At 38.2% G+C, this 21198-nt stretch overlaps 1 protein-coding gene across 1 annotated transcript in view; it reads right to left on the minus strand.

Annotated features, from left to right (window-relative positions):
- Positions 1-20521, minus strand: part of CFAP69 (cilia and flagella associated protein 69) — a 35561-nt gene extending 15040 nt beyond the window's left edge. Inside the window, exons 1-15 of the mRNA XM_067562237.1 lie at positions 20181-20521; positions 16835-16897; positions 15493-15558; positions 14476-14585; positions 12406-12482; positions 10993-11091; positions 8758-8907; positions 8466-8643; positions 7641-7764; positions 5044-5092; positions 4798-4919; positions 3337-3553; positions 2444-2608; positions 947-1065; positions 376-494 (exon numbers count right to left, since the gene is read on the minus strand). Of these exons, the coding sequence (XP_067418338.1) occupies positions 376-494; positions 947-1065; positions 2444-2608; positions 3337-3553; positions 4798-4919; positions 5044-5092; positions 7641-7764; positions 8466-8643; positions 8758-8907; positions 10993-11091; positions 12406-12482; positions 14476-14585; positions 15493-15558; positions 16835-16897; positions 20181-20294 (1772 nt within the window). The 5' untranslated portion in view covers positions 20295-20521. The remainder of the gene's footprint in view (positions 1-375; positions 495-946; positions 1066-2443; positions 2609-3336; positions 3554-4797; positions 4920-5043; positions 5093-7640; positions 7765-8465; positions 8644-8757; positions 8908-10992; positions 11092-12405; positions 12483-14475; positions 14586-15492; positions 15559-16834; positions 16898-20180) is intronic.
- Positions 20522-21198: the final 677 nt, after the last annotated feature.

The raw sequence follows: 21198 nt of genomic DNA on the forward strand, positions 1-21198 counted from the left end.
GCACAGCCTCTCCTTACTCCCAACATGGCACCTATGAAAGACTGGGAGGGGAAAGTGGGGGGTATAGAGCCAACTATTGCTTGTGCAATCCAAGAATTTTCCAGGCACAGGAGAAATCTTCAACTGCTCTTTTAAGGCATCTTTCTGTCTGCTATGCATGAAATTAGGACCAATGACTGAGCCCCAGATCTAGTATGAATCATGTGCAAAATATATTATTTTTATTATCATCATTAAATCAAATAGCATAATGAACATTTAAGCACCTTAAATGAGAAAAAGGCCTTTGTGTCTAGAGAAGAGTAACAACCTTGCAAATATAAATACAAGACTTCCTTTTAACAATTGCTATTGTTAAAATAGTTCCACACTTACCACAAACTATCTAATGTGCAAAAAAGGAGTCGATTATGTCCTAATCCACTATATAACTTATTTGGATCCATCTTCATTAATGGAATAAGTATATCCACTCCTTCACAGCCAAAGAGTTCCTGTTAAGACATTAATCAAAACTGTATTTTTCCTAAACACACACAAAATCTCAATAAAACAAAAACTAAATCATGTTCCTTGTATCTGTATTAGTTCTTCCTCATTAATTAGAGGAGAATTTCTTCCTTATACTGACAGTGCTAAAATAGATTTTCAGCTTTTGATTCTAAAAGTCTTTCCTATCTCACTATCCCTTCACCCCAACAAACATATTTTCATCCTTTTATTTAGATGATGGAAAATGGTAATGACAGGGTTCAGTCAATTGCTCAAAATGATTATGAGTCAGATGATGGGAAGTAAAATGCAACATCACTGAAACTAGTTGTCAAAGACTCTTTGATTCATGAGTGGTGAACTACAAATGATCCCTTTGAAGAAAAATGGCAGTGTAATTTGAATAAAAATATATTTTTACTTTTCTCAAAGAATAAGGCAGTAGGATACAAACCTTTCTATGAAGATCATTTTCACAGAGAGTGGACAAGATAAGTAAAACATCAGTTTCAATTTCCAGTACAATGGCAACTTCATTTTCTTTATATTTGTTTGCTATATGCTTTAAGATACCTGGAATGACAGACAAATTAAAAATACAAGTGTCCTGTTTTACACAGAAAACAAAAATTATATATAGTTACTCTCTTTGCTGATATTTTTTAAATAAACTTTCCAACACAAATAATCTATTGTCTAACACAAACTACCTGTGCTATCCATCTACTGAGGTTCACAAAAGTTCACACAACCTGTAGTACTTATGAATGAAAATCAATTGCTAATGTTAGGCCTGAGGCAATTTTCAGGTAGGCTGAAAACTCACATAACTAACAGGCAGGCATACCACAGCCTCAAGGACAATGGCGTATGTAAATACCTGATAACTCGAAGGCCAGATGTCCACTCAGTGATTCTGCCTCACAATGAGAGCAGCACATTCCTTACACCCTTCTCTGTCATGTACCCTCCTATCTGTAAGGATTCCCCGCCCCCCTCAAGTGTAGTCAGAGATCCTTTGATGTAATTAGAGTGTCTCTGCAGGTATGTTCTGTATCTGTCATTATTACTCCTGTTCTTTCTGGGTGGAACAATGTCTGTATTTGTAAGTGAATAGATCAAAGAAATGTAAATAGATTGTTTAAGTGATAAAAACCATATATAAATGTCTCCTGTAACAACATGAATTCGAAGCTGTTTATCAGTCTTCCTGGTGCTGTGAATTATCAGTATTATCTTGTGCTGCCTGATTCTTGGGGAAAGAATCCTTTTTGCTTCACACTAACAATGAAAATTAAGAAGTAGATTGTGTAACCTTTACGCCGATGGACTAAAGCTAATGGAACTACAGGCTTGTCTACACAGCAAGTTAATGTGTGGCAAACCAGGGTGTGAATCTGCAATGCATCAGCTTGCTGCACAGTAATTTGTCATGTGGATACTTCTACAGAGCAGTGAAAGTTGCAGAGCATGGCTTAGTATACAGAAAGCAGAACACTAAGCCGCACTCCAGGACTATCACTGTGCTGTAGCAGTATCCGTATAGTTAGCTAGTATTCAGCAAACTGGTGTGCTATAGATTCACATCCTGGCTTGCCACAAGATGTTTCATGAAAGAGATTAATTCCTTTTTTAAATGAAGAAAGGGAAGTATCTCAGATAAGAGACAAAGCTGTTAATTGATGAAAACCCTCAAGTGTTAATAACTATGCACTAGTACCTGAAACACTTGGCACAATGCTGACTGTACATTAATATTAGAAAATTAGAAATATTAGAAATGTATTAAAAAAGGAGCACATAAAATTAGATGTGTTAAAGGGTAAAAATAGGAAGTTACAGAACATAATTTTCCCAGTTTGCACACCTATGTGAAACACTCCAAACAATGTATTCAACAAAAGAGCAAATTATACACTGGATAAATATCACAATATAAATTATGCTTTACCCAACAGTTGGTTAATTGCTCCCTGATCACAAAGATCAAGGTTCACAGCTTCGTCACAAAGGGACACCACAGCTCTCAGCACTCTCAGACTGTAGCGCATCTGTGCAAGTTTGTTGCCACGACCACCTGCACCATGGAAACAGTTACCTTGACCGAAGAAGGGATCTGTGGAGAAATCAAAATTAACATCTGATTTTGCAGTATAGTGTACATTCAGAAGAAGACTGCTTTCAGCTGCTATTTTGCAGGTTGCAAATAAACTAAAAGCAAAATAACTAACTCCTTCTTATGACAAAGTCTTTTTGCTTAAAAATAATTTTTTAATAAAAAAATCTTAACACTAATGACTGTACATTTTATTAGCATAACAAAGATGTGTTTTTAATGAGTGTTTTTAACTATTTCAACAATTTAGTTAGCTGAGTAAGTTACTGACTGGCTTTTTTCAATGGAGATCTGTGCTCCTATATGACAGGTAAAGGGAGAAGACTGAGATCACTAGATTAACTGAATATTTATCTCTATAATAAAATATTCATCTGACAAAATTTACTTATTTCTGTGCAAGAAACACCCAAAACTGTAATAAAAAAAAAGTAATGCAGGCCAGCTCTCAGATGCATTGGATAAGCGGTTGTGTAGAAAGCTGTAGAGCATCTAACAGTGCAATAAAGGGAATTAGGTGTTACCAGTTGCTTACTTTCTTCAGTACAAGAGTTCAACCCTATATATTTATGTTTTTCAAAAAATGGTGTGAAAACTGATCCTACATGAACTATTTTTGAAAATTGTATTCCATGTTGATCAGTTTTACAATTTTTCTATCTAATAGCTGTGCTGTATTTTCAGGACCATGATGTATAATTGAGATGGATGTCTAAAAATCAACTCACCTTGGCTCACACACCATTCTAGAAACATAAGGAGGCGAGTATTCCCTTGACAGGTCATGTAATCATCCACTAATAATGGAGCCACTGAAGCTAAGACAGCAATTGCATGAAGCTGTAATTCTTCATATTGGGCAACAGACCAGTCATGTACACCAGGCTTTTCATTTGGTTTTACATAATGAAACAAAGCCAGTACCACTTTACCCTCATTTAGCAGCTGCAGATTCAAAAGATAAATAGGATATAGATGTAGCTTAAAGATATCACATGTAAATATGAAAAAAATCTAAGAGACTGTGTCAACTAATTTTTAAAATCATTTTATCTCAACTATTTGCAATTTCCTCCTTAAAGCGCTTAAAATGTACCCTTCAGTGTTTTGGCAACACACAGACTCTCTCTGGGCATGATACATGGTCACTGTACCATCATCTCATATCAATGGTCAGTGGATAAAGCTCTCAATGAGTCTGTTCTAATTCAGTGATTAATAACACTAATGGAAATATTGTTTGGTTTTTTTTAATAATTAGTCTCTTGGATAAAGCTGTTTGGCCACCATCCTCAGGTGGTATAAATAATCATAGGGCCAGCAACCTCTTTTTGGTCTTTGTTTGTACAGTCCCTAGCACAAAGGAGTCCCACTTATGGACCAGGTCCCCAAGCTGCTACAATTATGCAACTAATAATAAAATTGAAGTAATTGTGAGGGTAGAAGGGTCTGCACCACAGAGGCCAAGATTAGTGGGATGTCAGGGATGTTTAGACTGCTGCTGGTATGGTGTAATGCTGATATAAAAGGCTCATAGACAGGTGTGTGGTAAGAGGACAGAGTAGGAACTAATGAGAAGCTTGATTGATGGTAGTTCTTGGCAACCATATGCACTCAGCTAGCCTGTTATCAATTTCACTGACTCATTGCTCAGTGGCTCCTTCAGGTTGCCAGAATCTGCAGAAATAGGGAGAAAATGCCCAGGACAGGACTGGCCTGCACTAGGAAAATTACCTGGGGTTGGCCGTGGGTATCAGGAGCAGGTACAGTGATACTAATATTGAATATAGTTCAGTGAAGACAAATAGTGTTCATATTCTGCATCAATTCAGTAAAAGATGGTTTCTGAAACAGTGATGAATTTGGCTTGTCCTGGTCCACATCTGCATTTGAGCCATGTTCAGCATTCATTTGTCAGCAACAGGTAATTTTTTAGTGTTAAACTAGATTTCCAGAACCTCTAAAAACATATTCCAGAGGGGTGGACTCTCATTGTTTTTTCTAAAAAAATAGGTATCTTATATTGCAGTGTAACATCAACACTAGGTCTTAGGCTAAATATTGGTGTAAGATTATGAATTATTCACCTACAGATGAAATAGTATAGTAATGAAATGGATAGGAAAAGGATATTGCTCTGATCAGTATAATCCACATTTATTTATACCACCAATTTGGGTACAACTTACCTGTACTGCACACAGATCTTTCACTAAGACTGCAACCATATTAAACAGCAATTTTTTCAGCTCAAAGTCTTCATAACTATAGGTAAGTTTAAATCCTTTCACCAAAAGATTTTGACTTTTAACTGGGAAGGAAATTATAGTCAGTTTACAGCTAAAGGTACACAAAAATTTCAAAAGATGATAATTAAGAATAAACACTTGTATTCTACATATGCAATATTTATTAGTTAAAAGAAGATGTCTTACCTTCACTAAATGTTGCTAATAGTATTAACTGTTTAGTAAATCCACTTTCCTAACAGACATACAAAATAAATATGTTTTAATTAAATCATAGCTCATGATTTCATTGTAAATTTTAACTATTTTCTTGACAACATTTTAAAATGTCAGCTCTCATTTGTCAGTGTATTCAGCATTTTACCAAGAAGGTGACAGGGTACATGGTAATCTAAGGGTACAATTAATAAAAATGTATGCCCCATTCTGTACAAATCTGTGCAAGTCTATGGAAGACCCAAAAGATTGGCATTCACAGGTCCAGTCTGGCACAGATGAAGACAATAGTCTCACAGTATATTTAGGGCTACATTTTCCAAGTGGCTCCCTTCACTAGTGTACATATAATTTTGCATATGTGAATCACCAATTTGAGTAATGTTTGTGCATTCACTTGTACACACAAATGTGTGTGTTAAATTTGTGCATGTAAATGTGCTTTTTACATTCAAATGATGAAATTTACAAGAGTTCATATGAAAATTGTATGCACAAGTGACGTGCACAAATGGATGCCACATATTGAAAATTTGGCTCTTATGGTCCATGACAAAAAAATGGATGTGAACAAACTATAGGTGCCAGACAGCCAGTTGAGCGCCAATATCTGCAGGACTGGAACCAGCACAGAGAACTGACTAGACCATCTTCTAGGAGATGCAACAGCTCTTCTCTTCCTTGATGCACCCAGCAATTACTGGGCTCATATTGTGCTCAGTCCAGTAGACTCAAATCTAAAAAAGCACTTTTTGTCATCAGAAAAATACAGCAATGATGATTTATGAGCCTCCTTACTAAAAAAAAAAAAAAGGACTTTTGTGATACCATGGAGGGATACAATAAGGAACAAATTTCCAACCGGCTGCAACATGCTTTTAACGACCACAAAACAGTGTTTTAATGAAAAAAATGTGTTGGAATATTAAAATGCATATTTTTCCTTTCAGTGTTAATTTGGTACTAAACTAAGATGGAAATTGGTTAACAATTACCACACTGCCTCTTTTTTTTTTAAAAAAAAAGAAAAAAAGAGTTGCTGCTACTGGTAATCTCAGAAATGCTCATTTGAATGTAATTATGAGCCTTGTTTTTACAGGAAGTTTGCAATTCACAGGTGATAAGACATTCTTTTCAACTTTTGAAGGTTCAAATTGCTGGGCTGATCAAAATGGCTATTTTTTGTTTAAATGACAGTTTCATGAGGTCGATTAGAATTTATTACTACCATTGCATTGTGTTAAATGACAAATCAGAGATTTATGTAGTTAGATGAGAACACATCCTATTAAAAAAAGTGAAACATTAACAAGAAAATGTCTGATACTACCTTTAAGAAAGGACTCAATCTACTGCTCATATAAGGTAATGTACTTGACTACCTATTCCTTGAACATTTTGGATAATCTCCATAAACAGTGCAAAACAAATACACAGAGTATCCAGTCTAAATTGAAAACAAATTTGCTTCCATGATGGAATACACTTGTTTTCCAGATGTAATTTATAGTTCTCATTTCTTTTTTATTACTCGCAGTCTTAATCTTTGAGTTGATCTGTAGGTTGTCATAAAGTACATGGTTCCTCAATGGTTTGCACTGTTTTATATGATGTAGAGAAAAAAGGTTGTTAAATATCTACTGTAGCTATGGTCACACAGATTAATACTTGGGCCCACATCCTCAAAAGTATTTATGCGTCTAATTCCCATTGACACCAAGGGCACTTAAAGATATTTATGTGCCTAAGGATCTGAGCCCTGAAAACGTCAGATATGAAATAAACTACTGTAAAAGAACAATAGACATTCTGAAATGGCTACTGGGAAAACAGGAAGCATTAATTAAATTATAAGGGCTATCCAACAAGGCTTCTGAGTGTGAAACTCTTATTCAAACAAAGATGAATTCCATATAAGGAGAACATGCCTGATCAGGCCCCTAAACAACATCCATGCTGATCCATGTAATCAGCAAACCATTGTTTGCCTAATTATTCATTATGTAATGACTATTTACAATTCTAAATCTAAAACCGTAAAACAGAGAGTGAAAGAATATTAGCTTATTTAAAACAAGGAACCGAACAGCTCTCTTGTAAAAACTATGAAATATTCCAGGTAATGAGGTAAACACACACTTCTTAGGTAATGTACTGTAATACACATACTCCTTACATTTTCCAAACAATGAGTAAAGCTTTAAACATAAAGCTCCATGTTAACAGGAACCTTTTGTTAAGCCTTGCATAGAGATGCAGTAATTTTTGTTTTCTCACTATCAAATCCATCTTTATACTTTTTGGCAAGAGCTAACAGTATTAAGGGTTTGAGTGTCTCTGAAGTAGAGGGAACTACAGAAAGAAAGAAAGAAGGAAAGCCCTAGGAACAGCCAAGCATGGGAGAAAGAGTTGACTGAATTTAACAATATAACAAATGCCAAGAAGGTGGTAACTCTGGACCACATCCAGTGCATACAGAGCAGAGCAGGTACCTCACCTGCTTACACTCCCTTTAATAGCAGTGGACATGTTACCAGCTTATAAGGCTCAAAAGTGTGAATACTCACAATCATTGGTGCTCCAGGGTTTTCAGCTATTAGTGTGGCTATTACTAAGAGGTCATTTCTTAGCTGGCGATCATAGTGACGGAAACCATGTCTGAGTAGGTTCATAAAAACTTCCTTCAAAGCACTTAAAAGAAAACAAAATTCAGAGTTTTATCTTCCTTTTCATATTCTATTTAGGTGCTCCGGAGTACTTGAATACCATTGCAATGTCAGACTTTTCAAAGTCTAGATTAGGGTGCAGTTGCAAGCACCACAACTTCCCAAGGTTTTCTCAAAATTTGTATGTACCACTGCATATCTAATTTAAGCAACTACCAACTGCTAAAATAGGCAGAATTGGACACAAATCTTTGTTTTACAGGTGTTAAATTGAATTTATAAAGATGTCTATTTACATTTGCACAGGTGCACTTAACTGCATATTGCTGCCTGATTAAAATACTTTCTTTAAAAATAGAAAAAGTCAAATCCTCAGTGAAAATCAGCACAATTTCACTGGCTGTAATGGAGCAACCTAACTGAGGATCTGGTTCTCAACCTTATATTTTATAACATATCATTTACTACTCATTTGACAATACTTTAATTTTTTACCATTGCAGTAATGCACTGCATTGATGTAAGGCCTAATTTTGCGGTCCTTTCCTTCTGAAGGATTGGGTCAATAATAATTACTGATAAACTACATAACCTCCATTTCTCTTTTGTCTCTTCTCTCAGCATGTATCAAACAAAATGCCAAAACCCAGCAACATATTATCTTAGTATTGTATAGATTGCTGCAAAATTGCAATACTTGTTTACATAATGTTTGATTGTACTTACTGTATACATTCCAAGTTACTGAGCTGATTAACAATTTCTTCCTTTGAAGTGTTTTCTAATAAATTCCATAGGATTTCTGATGAACGGAACAGTAGCTGTCCAGAGGGATCGACATCATTTAGATGAGAACAGATTCTGCTGGCTGCTTGGGCTTTCATCATAAGTTTACAATTTACTCCTGGAATTAGAAAAGTCTGAATAATCAACACTCTGAAGGTTGGTAATTGTTTTAGGTGTATATAAAAAATGTATCTGAGATAATGAGATTGTTAAAAGAATATCCTGTACTAACCAGACTTGGAGAGATGCTGCAGGACTTTAAGTACCCATAACTTCTCAGCAAGTTGATTTTCAACTACTGCCAGTGACAAAACAAGGGTTTCTGCTAAACCTCCTAATTCAGCCATCTGTATCTTATAGTTTGCACTTGTAGAATGGAAACCTGTATGTACAATAGTTGAAAGGTATAACTATTTAGACATTCACAATCACATACAGTATTTAGCTTTCCTCAAAAAAAGGGATGAAATGTGAATGGATAATTTTCATTAAAATGACTGAAAAAGTGAAATTTTTAACCAAGATCAAGACCTCATTGTGCTAGATGCTATGCAAATATATAGTAAGAAACAGTTCCTATCCTGAAGAGTTAACAGTCTAACAGACAAGACAGACAAAGAGTGGGAGAAGAAACAGAGGCATAGAACAGTGAATTGACTTGCTCAAGGTCATACAGCAGGTCAGTGGCAGATATGGAATAGAAGCCAGGTCTCCTGAGTCCCAGTTCAGTGCCTTATTCTCTGGACCACAATGCCTCTCACAATTAGTATACCTGTCTATCAGTCAACATGACTAAATTCCATTGCTTCACATGACTCCTCAAGGTCATGTTGATTATAAGTTTAAATTGCCAATACTTGTTTTTTCCTTTGCCCATGTATACGGAAACCACTACTATTGTTCTTTTTGTACTGTAGATGGGAACAGAAGTATTGAGATGAGCAGGTCAGATTTTTATGTTCCACCTTATCAAGTAATGGAAAGTTAAGTATGAGCAGTTTTTAAAAGACAAATGACATTTTAGAGAAAAGGCCCAATTTTTTTAAAGACAAGATTCTTGTAAAAATTCCTCTTATTTTGTACTACTCAAACACATCCCTTCATTTCCTTATTGCAAGTGGTTCTTCACTCAGTGATGACCTCTTCCAATAGCAGATCTGCCTGCAATGTCTTGACTACTGTGAATCACCAAGGGCAAATCCTGTTATGTGCTGAGCATTCTGGCCTTGATCCAGTAAAGTGTCAACACTCTCATGAGTAGCCCCATTTACTTCAACAGGGTTAAGCATGTGATTTGATGCTTTGCTGGATCAGGCCCAGAGTGCTCAGCACCTTACAGGATCAAATCTCAATTTAAATGCTGATCCTGCAAAGACTTATGCATGTGCTTAACTTTAAGCACATTAATAGTCCCACTGAATACTCATATTAGGGAACAGTATCTACTAAGGGTAAAATACAGTTCCTTGGTTTTGATATAACACCTCTTACTTTCTGTACCTAGTAGAGGAAAGGAAAAAACTCCAAGAATTTCAACACTTATTGAAGTAAGTGTAACTACTCAATTGCGTAAGGTTAAGCATGTGTGTATGTAACTGGAGTAATATTTTTAAAAATTAAAAATAGATTGCTTTGACATTTCCAAATTCTGGTAATTGGAGGTGAGAGCACCACCTTGAGCTTTGCAAGCCACAGAAGCCATCTCAGCGTACCACTGTAGTCACGGAGTCAAAGGCCACGAGGGACCACTAGATCATCCAGTGCAACCTCCTGCACATCACAGGCCACCGATATCACCCAGCACCCACGCACTAAATCTAACAACTGAAATTAGACCAAAGTATTAAAGCCCACAAGAGACTAGACTATTATGTGCCACTGGCAGAGAATATGAGGAACTAAGGTGTACCAGTGTCCGAGGTCCCCACATGCAAGGAAATGGCTAGTTGCTGTAAGCTTCCTAAATCCATAAAACCCAGGAAAAGGAGACAATGCTGCCTGTCTATAGACGCTATATGGCCAAACCCAGAATTCTATATTTTTTCCACTTGCAGCCCCAAAGCCACCACTCCTTTTTCCTGTATCCTCCATGTTTTAGAATCCTTGTGGCCCTCCTCACAATTGTTTGTACTGTTTCACTGTAATCCCACAAAATGTTATAATAAACAATGTCTAAATAAATTAATCTTGTATATATTGCCAGATTAGACAGATCCATTCAATGCATACACATTAATATAATTTCAATAAGAATGTATACATTGTCACAAAATTAAAATGAAATTATTCAATTACACATTCTCCAATGCTGTCTATTTAATTAAGGTAATTATAGCTTATTTATCTGCACAAATGAAAATTCTTAACTGGAGACACAGCTGAGTGTAAAGAGCTGTTTCCCTGTAAATGATAGATCATATATATTTGACTGTTTAATTCTTGCAAGACATTAAAATAGTTATTTTACCTGCAAGCTGTTTGTTTGGTGGCTCTGCATGGTAAAAGCTAATGATACACTTACAGATTTGTATCCTCACTTCAGAGCTAGGCACCCTCATCAAGTAACCTGTAAGAAACAGACAAATTCTGATTTGCAATTTTTACAAGATAGAATAGTTTTAAAAATGTCATCTCATTTCGTCTTACTTACATTCCCTTGTACTACAAGACGTAATGTGTGTCCCTCCTTACTGTTTGCACCCTGTATATATTTATGTTCACTCCTTATGGGGGTAACTGTCTTGGGCCGGTATTACCTTAGCCCAGGTTTGACTATAAAATACCTGAAAGACAGATTCGCTGTCAAAAGGGGAAGGAAGTGGTCTTGGGAAGGTGGTTTGGGGTTTATAAAGAAGCCTATTCTGTTGACCTTTGTTTTACAGCCTGAGATGGGAGTTTCCTGAGCAAGGTGGGCTGGAACTACCCCCTCTCCAGAGTGGGGAGGGATTAGGCCAGCTCAATGGTTCCAGACAGTTTCCCTCAGAATAAAGAAAACAGGATTACTAGCATTATTAATATGGCAACTGATACCATGGCTGCCATATTAGTAATCCTAGCTTCTGGTGAGGCACAATGGGACATAAGGGGAGCATATAAAAAGTACCTTTTCAACAAAATAGGGAGAGACCTGGAAAGAGCTATGCTCTGGAGACTGACTTGCTTTCTCTTTTAATTTTGTTATCTTCCACTTTTTAATGAGTTTGGGGGTAGGCACCACCAAAGAGGGTCAGAAATAAACTGAGACTGTGGGTCTATTTTGATGTCTCTTTGGAAAGATGAAAATAAAGACCTCTGGGCAGGAGAACTTTCTGTTCCCAGGTTCCAAGATTATCCCTTTTTGGTTTGACCTGTCACACTCTGCCTTCTGCTCCACCTCTCTATTGCTCATGTCTTCTCACTTGCTGATATGCTATTCCTCTTCTCATCCACATCTCTACTGGATAGTCAAGACCCCATGCTCTCTTGAGCTACAAAGCTTGTGGTGCTGTTCTTTGAAAAACTCAAGTGTAACAATTATGTTTCTCAAAACAAAATGAAATCAACCAGCAAATCAGGCTACAGGAGTAATACCAGTTTATTTCTTGAGTTCTCCCGGGCTAACCCTCCTAGGTAGCCTCTCCCACTGGGAAGAAAGAAACCTCATTGGCTAATCAGCCAATTAGGATTCTCCAATATTTTGAAAGCTGCACAGTGAAGTTAATAGCAAAGTTGCTTCTGAGTGCTGGGAAATTCAGAATGTTGATTGTCTCAGAAGATAGAAAGAACTTGTAATTATAAATACAGTAACAAAATCATAAAAATTCTAAGCCACAACTGAGAAAATAATTGTGGTTCTTTTTAGTATCCTGGATGGTATTGCAACACAGCAATCTAAACTTACCCAGTTGCGCAATTGATTCTAAAGTTACAGAGGTGTAGTTTACTTCATCAGATAAGTTCTTCTTTAAAAATGGTAACCTGCAAAAATTGAACAAGCAAATTATTATAACTATCCTTAGAACACACCAGAAAAACAGATTAATCAAAACTTGTTCATGTTGATGCCAGCATTTGATAGAAAATTAATATCCTATGTTTTATCCTATGAAATTCCTTGAAGATGAGGACAGTTTTTCCAGGACAAGTATACTCTTTGCAGACACTGATCCCAGAACAAGTGTTTACTTTCATGATCTAACAACTAAATTTTTGGCAGGTAGAAGTAAATGGCTGCAGTATCATTGTAGTAATTCATATTAGGTATACCAGGAAATAATCCCAGCAAACAAATCTCATTTAAAGATGGAAGATTAAACTCAGTAACTTGGGTGATATCAGTCATGGGCCAGAACCAGGCTATGAATAGACATGCACCACCACAGATAGAAAAAATGAACCTATCTCTAGGTAGAACAGCTAACAATATGGAAAAATAGAACTATTAGTTATATTTAGGCTACTTAGAGTCAGATTATCTCTTTAAACTGGGCTATTGTTCAGATAAATTTACTCAGATACTATGAGGATAGAGGTTATGTAGATACATAAATGCTCAAAAATTGCCCTCATATTCAACTAAATATTAAGATGTTATGCTTGGTTCACTACATATTATAGTGCACGCACAGCTTTGCTGTATGTTTTCTGGAAAAGCGTTGGGAAGGGGAAAGACCCCCTGTTGGTATCAGCAGCAGAGCCAGAGAAAAGGAAGGGAGAGAAAAAATAATGGGACAAATGGGAAGAAAGAGATAGAAAAGGGGAGAAAAAGAAGTGTGAGCAAGATAGGCAAAGAAATAAAGGTAATGGTAGAAAAAAGGGGAAAGTAGTACCAGAGACAGACTAGCTGCTAAAAGGAATTTCCAAGTAACACTTCCTCTAATTATGGACTTCTCCCCACCTGAAAAAGCATTGAAGTATGGAAACATCTCTATTAGACAAAAATTAAAGCAAAGAACTGGGTCCAATACCACATCCATACATTCACTGCAGAAACTAGTGTTATTTCTGAATTCCACAATAGGTGAAAATCTACTTCTCACTTGAACTGATATGACTATGCTGTATGAACTTTATACCTTCATTGAAAAGTTTTGTCATGTTTCTGCCATACACAGAAAAAACTGAAAACGTCATGAGGTACTCTCTCATTAACCACTGTGGGGCAGCAAAGTAAAGCAGCACAATTTATTATAATCAGAGAAGAAAGAAATTCAGTGCAATGTTGTATGACTCCTTACTATATTTATTAGCTGAAAAGCAGACATCAAAAAAGTTAAGGGGAATCTTTCTTGATAATCATTATTATGACCACAATTTTCAAATCAAAAGGAAAGTACTGACAAACATGAAATGAATGACACTTTAATTCTGATTTGCAAATAACGTAAAGCGTAATATGACAACGAGGACCCTAAAAATTAAATGTTAAATTCTAAAGTAGATTAAAATGGATAAAACCAATATAAAACCCTCACATTGTTTTTGTATTATTTCCCCCACCCCCAATAAGTTGACCTAAGGTTTATCACTTCATAAAGCTTACCTAAAGCTATTAAGGTCCCTTCACTTCACCTGAAGTTTTTAACTCACCTGGAGAGCATTTTGAAAGAACAAAACACACCGTAACAAGACTTATTGTTTAATCTCTTGGCAGCCAATAGTCTCAGAATACCCCACTTAAGGCAATGAAACACCCGTGGGAATCCTGCTCCCTGGCATCCAGGGGTTAATTATAATATAGTCCTGAGGGCAGCAATTGGTAGCTCCATAGTTACTGAACTACTAAAAAGGATTTTTTTTGTGTCTCCAGCAATCATACCCAAAGAAAATCAGTTTATAAAAGGGAAAGAAAGGGAACCAGTGTATGCTTACTTATCTCACAGGGGGGCTGTGAAAATCACTTAGGTTGGGTACAACATGTATATAAATCTTCAGTGCTATTTATTATTAAAGTAAAGACTGATGTACTTACCCACATAATTTAAGAATTTCACATGTCGGCTCTATGAAAGCCTCTTGGTTCTGAATTTTTTCTGCACATAGGTTAAGAATTTTAAATATTTGCGCTAAATCCTTAAGAGGCTTTTAATGTTCAATAGTTAAGGAAATTAGACTGTTAGAATTCCTGAGAATGAGGGGAAAAAAAAAGCTTATTTCTTGTAATATACTTCATTTTCAGAAAGAAATACCCTAGTCCAACACTTTCAGGTTTGGATAACTAAAATTAGGCACATAAATCTCTGTTTAGGTACAGTAACTATAAGTGGTCTGATTTTCAGATGTGTGAAGCACCTGAGCTTTCTTACCCATTGATGTCACTGGGAGTTGTGGCCACTAAACCCCTCTGAAAAGCATGCCTAAATATGGGCTAATGTATCTAACTTTAGGCACTCAGGTTTAAAAATGTGGACCAAACACACATTTGTGAGATAATCTTTATACCCAGTCTCACCTGTCATTTCTAGAAATCTGTTACATATGACTGGTACGGTTAATAATAATAATAAAAAATGTTTCCAGATAATTAATCTGGGTTTGTTTTTATTTAAATGTTACCTTATACCCACTAGTCATTGTTATTCTTATTTGCATTTCTAAAGTATTAATCATTATAGTACCTAGAAACCATGACAGTGCTGAGTTGTAAAAGCTGTAATTACATGTAAGTTTGAACAGCCTTTTATCTACATTTTTCTATTATGCATGCTGAGATTTTTCTATTCTATTTTGAAGCAGGTAGACCCAAGCATCCAAAGAATCTTTCTTAACCAAGCAACCCTAGCAATGATAAGTTTGCATAGAAGGCCTTCCCTAAGCCCTAAATGATTAAAGCATAAATGAACCACTGTTGCTATCAGGCAAAGTGATGCGTCTCTGTGAAATGTAGCCAATAATAAGCCACTTTGCTGAAAAGACAAAATATTAAAAAATATAAAATGTAACATCCTATTTGAACTGTAGTTTCCACAGAGGAGGGAAAAAAGGATACAAGCCCATTCTCATACTGCTTCACCACTTTCTTGAGAGTTTCTAGCTGTCTTTCTTCCAAATTATTCTTAAAAAGACAAAAAAACAAAACCAAACCCAAACCAAATGGACCAGAGTTCCAATCTGGTGTTGCAGTTCCCATTATCTGTACTCCTACTGAGGCGATCCCTCCTGCATACAAACCCCTAAGTTTTCCATTCTTCTGAAGCATCATTTTTGATGCTGACCAATTTTTTTTTGTATAAAGCTTAGATTCTAGAACTGTCCAAATTCTCTCTTTTGCTACAGTTCCTGTATCTTGCATAAAATCCCCTTCTGCAGCCAAGAATCTCCCAATGCCAACATTGTATAGGCCAGGTGTAGGCCTGGTAAAGAAGCAGTGTTGGAAAAGGGACTAAGGATATGTCAGGATACGACAGTATACTCCACTGTGGCCATTCTGGGCTCCTTTGACACAAGGCAGGGCTACTATAATGTAGAGCAGCCACCCACCAGTCCAGAATCAGTAGGCCTCCTTCTCTGTATTGCACCTATGTGAACTGTGCCTCCTGGAGGCTCAGCACACAATCTTTCAGAAAATATTTTTCTATGAAGATCATGCACAGCTTACTCTTTCAGCTGTGTATCAAAAAGAAAAGAGAGAAAAAGACTGGTTTTTAGATTTGTAATCAGCAATTAGATTTGATCAATGAACCCCTTGCTTAAAGATGATTAATTATTAGGTTTTTACAGTCACAGAGAACTTTTATAGCTCTTGTGTATTTGACTGGTCAAACCTTCCTATAGAGACAAAAAATAGTCTTTTGAGATCCAGGCTATAGTTGTTACTGTTTTTCTGTGTTCTTGATTCCTGAACTTTGTAAGCATTTTCCCTCCTCCAATTCAAGCCCCTAGAGAAATGTCAACAGTTAATATGGGCCATTATAAAAATGATGATAAGCTTTAAATAATTCTGGATGTTGTAACAGCTTTCTTAGTGGTGGGTTTCACAATCTAAAGTTACAATCTTGGACAGTCAATTGCAACACCAACGCTGTCATTTGCCCATCTTGAGTCTATAATCTGTACATTTGCATCAATTTTTGTGAAAGTACATATTTAGGCACATGAATGAATGTTTAACATAAATGCTCATGGGTACCATTATTCCTTAACACTGAATATCATGAAATTACATTGTAATTCTTCCAGTATAATGCTGGTAAAATAAATCCAGTAGGGATTTATAGACCTGACCACTGGGGCTCAATATCTGGATATCTTCGTTTTATTTGTGTAATTAATTGTAATATGTGTTTTATTATTACCCATATAAAAAGCCTTTTTCCTCATGTTGTACTTACTGAGTTAGAATCTTCAAGTAGTTTGATGACACGATTAAGGTCCACAAACTTCAACTGAATACCCTACAAAACAAATACAGTTCTTAATTTTTTTCAGTGTTTAAAATGTTAAAATTAAACAATGTTAAATATGAACAAATAGGGAACTAAACTTTGAGGCTATAATTCGAGTGAGGGGTGCAAGGTACATCATATATCATGAGACTAAGTCTCTAGCAGTTTTGAAGTAACAATAATAAGGAATTATAGTCTCATAATTAAAAAATATAGCTTTCTTCTAATTTTATATAAATGCCTGGATAGAGTCCCAGATTCCATTTGCATACCCTCCACCCATACCACCGCCTCAATCTATCTTGCTGCATTTTCCTCCTGTCATTCAACAGTTCACTTGTTGCCTCTTTCCTGTCCTCCCTTTATCACTGAGCAGCTAATTTTTTACTGGTTTCATGGCTTTAGAGTTTGATCCAATCTCCATTGAAATTAATGAGAGTCTTTCCATTGACTTCAATGGGTTTTAGATCAACTCTTTGGTGAGCATATCTGTAATTAGTTCAAACACTTTTCATCTCCAACAGTTTCAGTCTCTGGCAACTACTGGAAAGAGTGGGATATCAACACTCCCAAAGTCTAATAGTAGCATTTGCACTAATGACATTGATTATAATCCCAATTTTCAAATGAAAATTTTTATGGTTATTGTTAGCCTAATGGTGAATGTTTTTGGAATGTATGACAGTTTGACTACTTTTGAGACTTCTAAATAAACAGAATCTTTCCATCCATTATGATACACTGCAGATGCTTTTGTTTTGATGCTTGGATAATTTAAAAATGTCTTTAAAAACAAACTTAGCACAGAATTTGTCCAGAGTGGAGAAAAATGCAGCTGACATATTTGAATAAGTTTTGTTTCCAATGAATAAACTTGTATACATTTAAAATTGTCATACAGCACATCCACAGTGCTGGTCTATCTCACTTTTTAATAAGGAATCACAATGCAGTACTTCAGATGCATCCACGCACCTGGACCATCATACATTGAAATAAATAACTGCAATTATTTTAGTAACTACAGAGAGAGAAAGGGAAAAATAATTCATAGCTATGGAACTTTCTGTTGTAAAGGCAACTCAGCTGCGCCACTACAACAGACTATGACCTTGGTGAGACCAGCCAGTAACCTTTGCTACTTGCTTAGTTGTGCTTTCCTTGACACACTATGGACTTTGAATTCTTCTCTTGAGGTTTTGACAGGGGTTGAAAAGTTTACCTGACAGCTACTGTCCAGAGTAAAATACCCCATCCTCCAGAGGCTAATGTGAAAGATTAAGAAAATCCTGGGGCAATGCACTGGTGAGATACCCACCCCAGTTACTGAACCCCTAGACCATGCATTAAAGGGCTCAGTTTTTGAAGCAGCCTCTTGCCCATAGGTGGTGTGATAAATCTGAAGCATCTTCTACCCACTTCCTGAAATGAAGAGACTTGCTTTCTCCTCCCCCCTGCACCCTGAGCTTCCTGGTTGATGTGAAGAATATGAGTGTCTCTGCTACTCTCTCTTTCCCAGCCCCTTTATTTGTGTTCTCTTCTCTCAGTAACTGCTCCAAGGCCTGCCTCTGCTGCAGCTCACAACTTTCCCAAGCCCTTACATGACTGACACTTCCTTAGGGGTCAGATTCTGAACTGGAGCAGTGAAACTGACCAGTCTTGCTGACTTTACTCTGCTACTCAGAAAGTGATCATAAAATCATAGAAGTGTAGGATTGGAAAGGACCTCGAGAGGCCATCTAGTCCAATCCCTTCCACTCAAGGCAGGACTAAGTATTAACTAGACCATCCCTGACAGGTGTTTGTCTAACCTGCTCTTAAAAACCTCCAATGATGGAGATTCCACAACCTCCCTAGGCAATTTATTCCAGTGCTTAATTACCCTGACTGTTTTTAAGTTTGCTGTAATTTAAGTCCATTGCTTCTTGTCCTATCCTCAGGAGGTTAACGAGAACAATTTTTCTCCCTCCTCCTTGTAACAACCTTTTACATATATGAAAACTGTTATGTCCCCACTCAGTCTTCTCGTCTGTAGACTAAACAAACACAATTTTTAAATAATGGGTCATGTTTTCTAGACCTTTAATCACTTTTGTTGCTCTCCTCTGGACTTTCTCCAATTTGTTCACATCTTTTTTGAAATGTGGCAGCCAGAACTGGACACAATACTCCAGTTGAGGTCTAATCAGCAGAAGAATTACTTTTCGTGTCTTGCTTACAACACAGGGACTAATATGTCCCAGAATAATGTTAGTTTTTGCAACAGTGTTACACTGTTAACTCATGTTTAGCTTGTGATCCACTAGCTTGTAACTCCTAGATCCCTTTCCTCAGTACTCCTTCCTAGGCAGTCATTTCCCATTTTGTATGTGTGAAATTGCTTGAGTTTGAGGCCAGAAGAGACTACCAGAAAAAAATAATCTAGTCTCACCCCTGCACATTACAGGCCACTAAACCCCACCCAATTACACCTAATGCCTGGATTAAATTGAGTGTTACAGCCTTCATGATTAAACTAGCATGTGCCACAAGCCCCTACAATGGCAGGCAATTGATTTGGTGAGACACACCCAGATGCAGCACCAAATCACCTAATATGTGCTTCAATCTTCAACCATATGAGCTAGATTATTTTTAAATTGAAAAATCCATTTAGGACAAGTAGGAACTTTTCCTGGGCTAATGGCATCACCTTCTACAAAACCCAAGATTTCATTAAGTAAAAACAAACAACCACCACCTCCACCCACGAACCAAGTGTAAACGGATGCCATACTGTCTCCCTCCACCTACAGAGAGCCCCTTCACCCCCCGGCCCCCCGTGCCTCTGCTACAGCTCACAGGCGGTGGGGGATCTGGGGGTGGCGTCTCACGGCTGCTCTTCAGAACCCGCGGGACTGACAGAGCCGGGTCCGTTCCATGCTGCTGCGGGGGACAGCAAGGAGCAGCGCGGGCGGGAGATGCTCGCTGGGCGGGGGGACTGAGGAAGCGGAGAGGCCCAAGGCCGGTATAGGGCCAGACACTGCTCTGGCTCTGCCCTGGGCCTCGTGCCACAGCCAGGCTCAGCTGGGGCTCCCAAGCCCCTCCCCAGCTCCGGCAGCTACAAAAGGCGCCCCTCCCTTCCCCCATCGGGCGCACAGACCAGCCCCCAGGAGACACCAGGGGGAGGAATGAGCGGGCACTGGGCGGCGGCGGGGTCATTCCTCCCAGTGACCGTGCTTGGCCCCCGGGCCGCTCCCCTGGGCCAGGCTGTCGGTGCCGACGCCGATGGCTCGGCCCGGGCCGCGCTCACCTGGCTGGTCCCCAGGTCACTGTCCGTGGCCAGCAGCGGCCCGCGCTTCTCCCCGCCGGCATGCGGGGGCGGGGGTGCGGCCGGGGCGACTTCGGGCCCGGGCGGCGAGGACATGGCTGCGGCGAGCGACGGGGTCCGTGCTGGACCCGGGCAGCCGCCACCTCCCTGCTCCAACGTCGGCACCGACACAAACCGGGCTCCGTTCCCATGGCAGCGGGGGAAGCCGCCTACGGCAGCCCCAGGGAGCCAGAGCAGCTGCCGGGCCCAGGAACGCGCCGCCTCCCGGGACTGGCGGGTCAGAGCAGCAGCTCCGCGGCCCTGTAGCTCCCCCCCACACTAACATTCCCCCTTACTTCCCTGACAGCTTCTGGAGTCCAGGAGACTTGTCCCTGCATGCAATAATAGAGCTGGGGGCCAGACTCCTGCCAGACCTCTCCCCATACTATGACATGCAGCCTCTGTTACACAATCCTTTCCACTACCTGCACTAACAGGACTGGTTGCCTTATTTGTTGTTCATTAACTATTCAATTAATTAAGTTCTTTTTTTCAGTCTATGAATATTTCATGCCTTTATCCAGATTCTTGCTCATTGCCCTTATTCCTAACTATTTGGCAGATTGTTTGGACAAATAATGTTCGGTCTGTTAGGTGTCTTCCATCTGCTCACTTCTATTGATCAGGGTGTGTGGTTGTTCACCTCAGTTACTTGGTACTGTCCCTAACTGGATGACTGCAGCAGAATTCCTCATGCTGCATCATGAATGCCCTTATTTCCATGCAAATTTGGTTATTTGTATGAAGAACAGATATTCTCCAAACATTAATGAACATATCCATTTGGGTGAATTCTTATGCATTAAAACAGGTCAAACATAGCTGAACTGAACAATGTTTGTAGTATTCAGCCTGCTCTACATCTGGGTCCCTGCATACTATACCCACTCCAGCACCATAAGCATCATGTTCACATTGCTACATTACATATACTTTCCCACCAGCTACATTACAATCCATC

The sequence above is a fragment of the Emydura macquarii genome, unplaced genomic scaffold (genome assembly GCF_026122565.2).
Source record: "Emydura macquarii macquarii isolate MOO-44397 ecotype Brisbane River unplaced genomic scaffold, CSIRO-AGI_Emac_v2 contig_2422, whole genome shotgun sequence".
NCBI classification, from domain to species: Eukaryota; Metazoa; Chordata; order Testudines; family Chelidae; genus Emydura; species Emydura macquarii.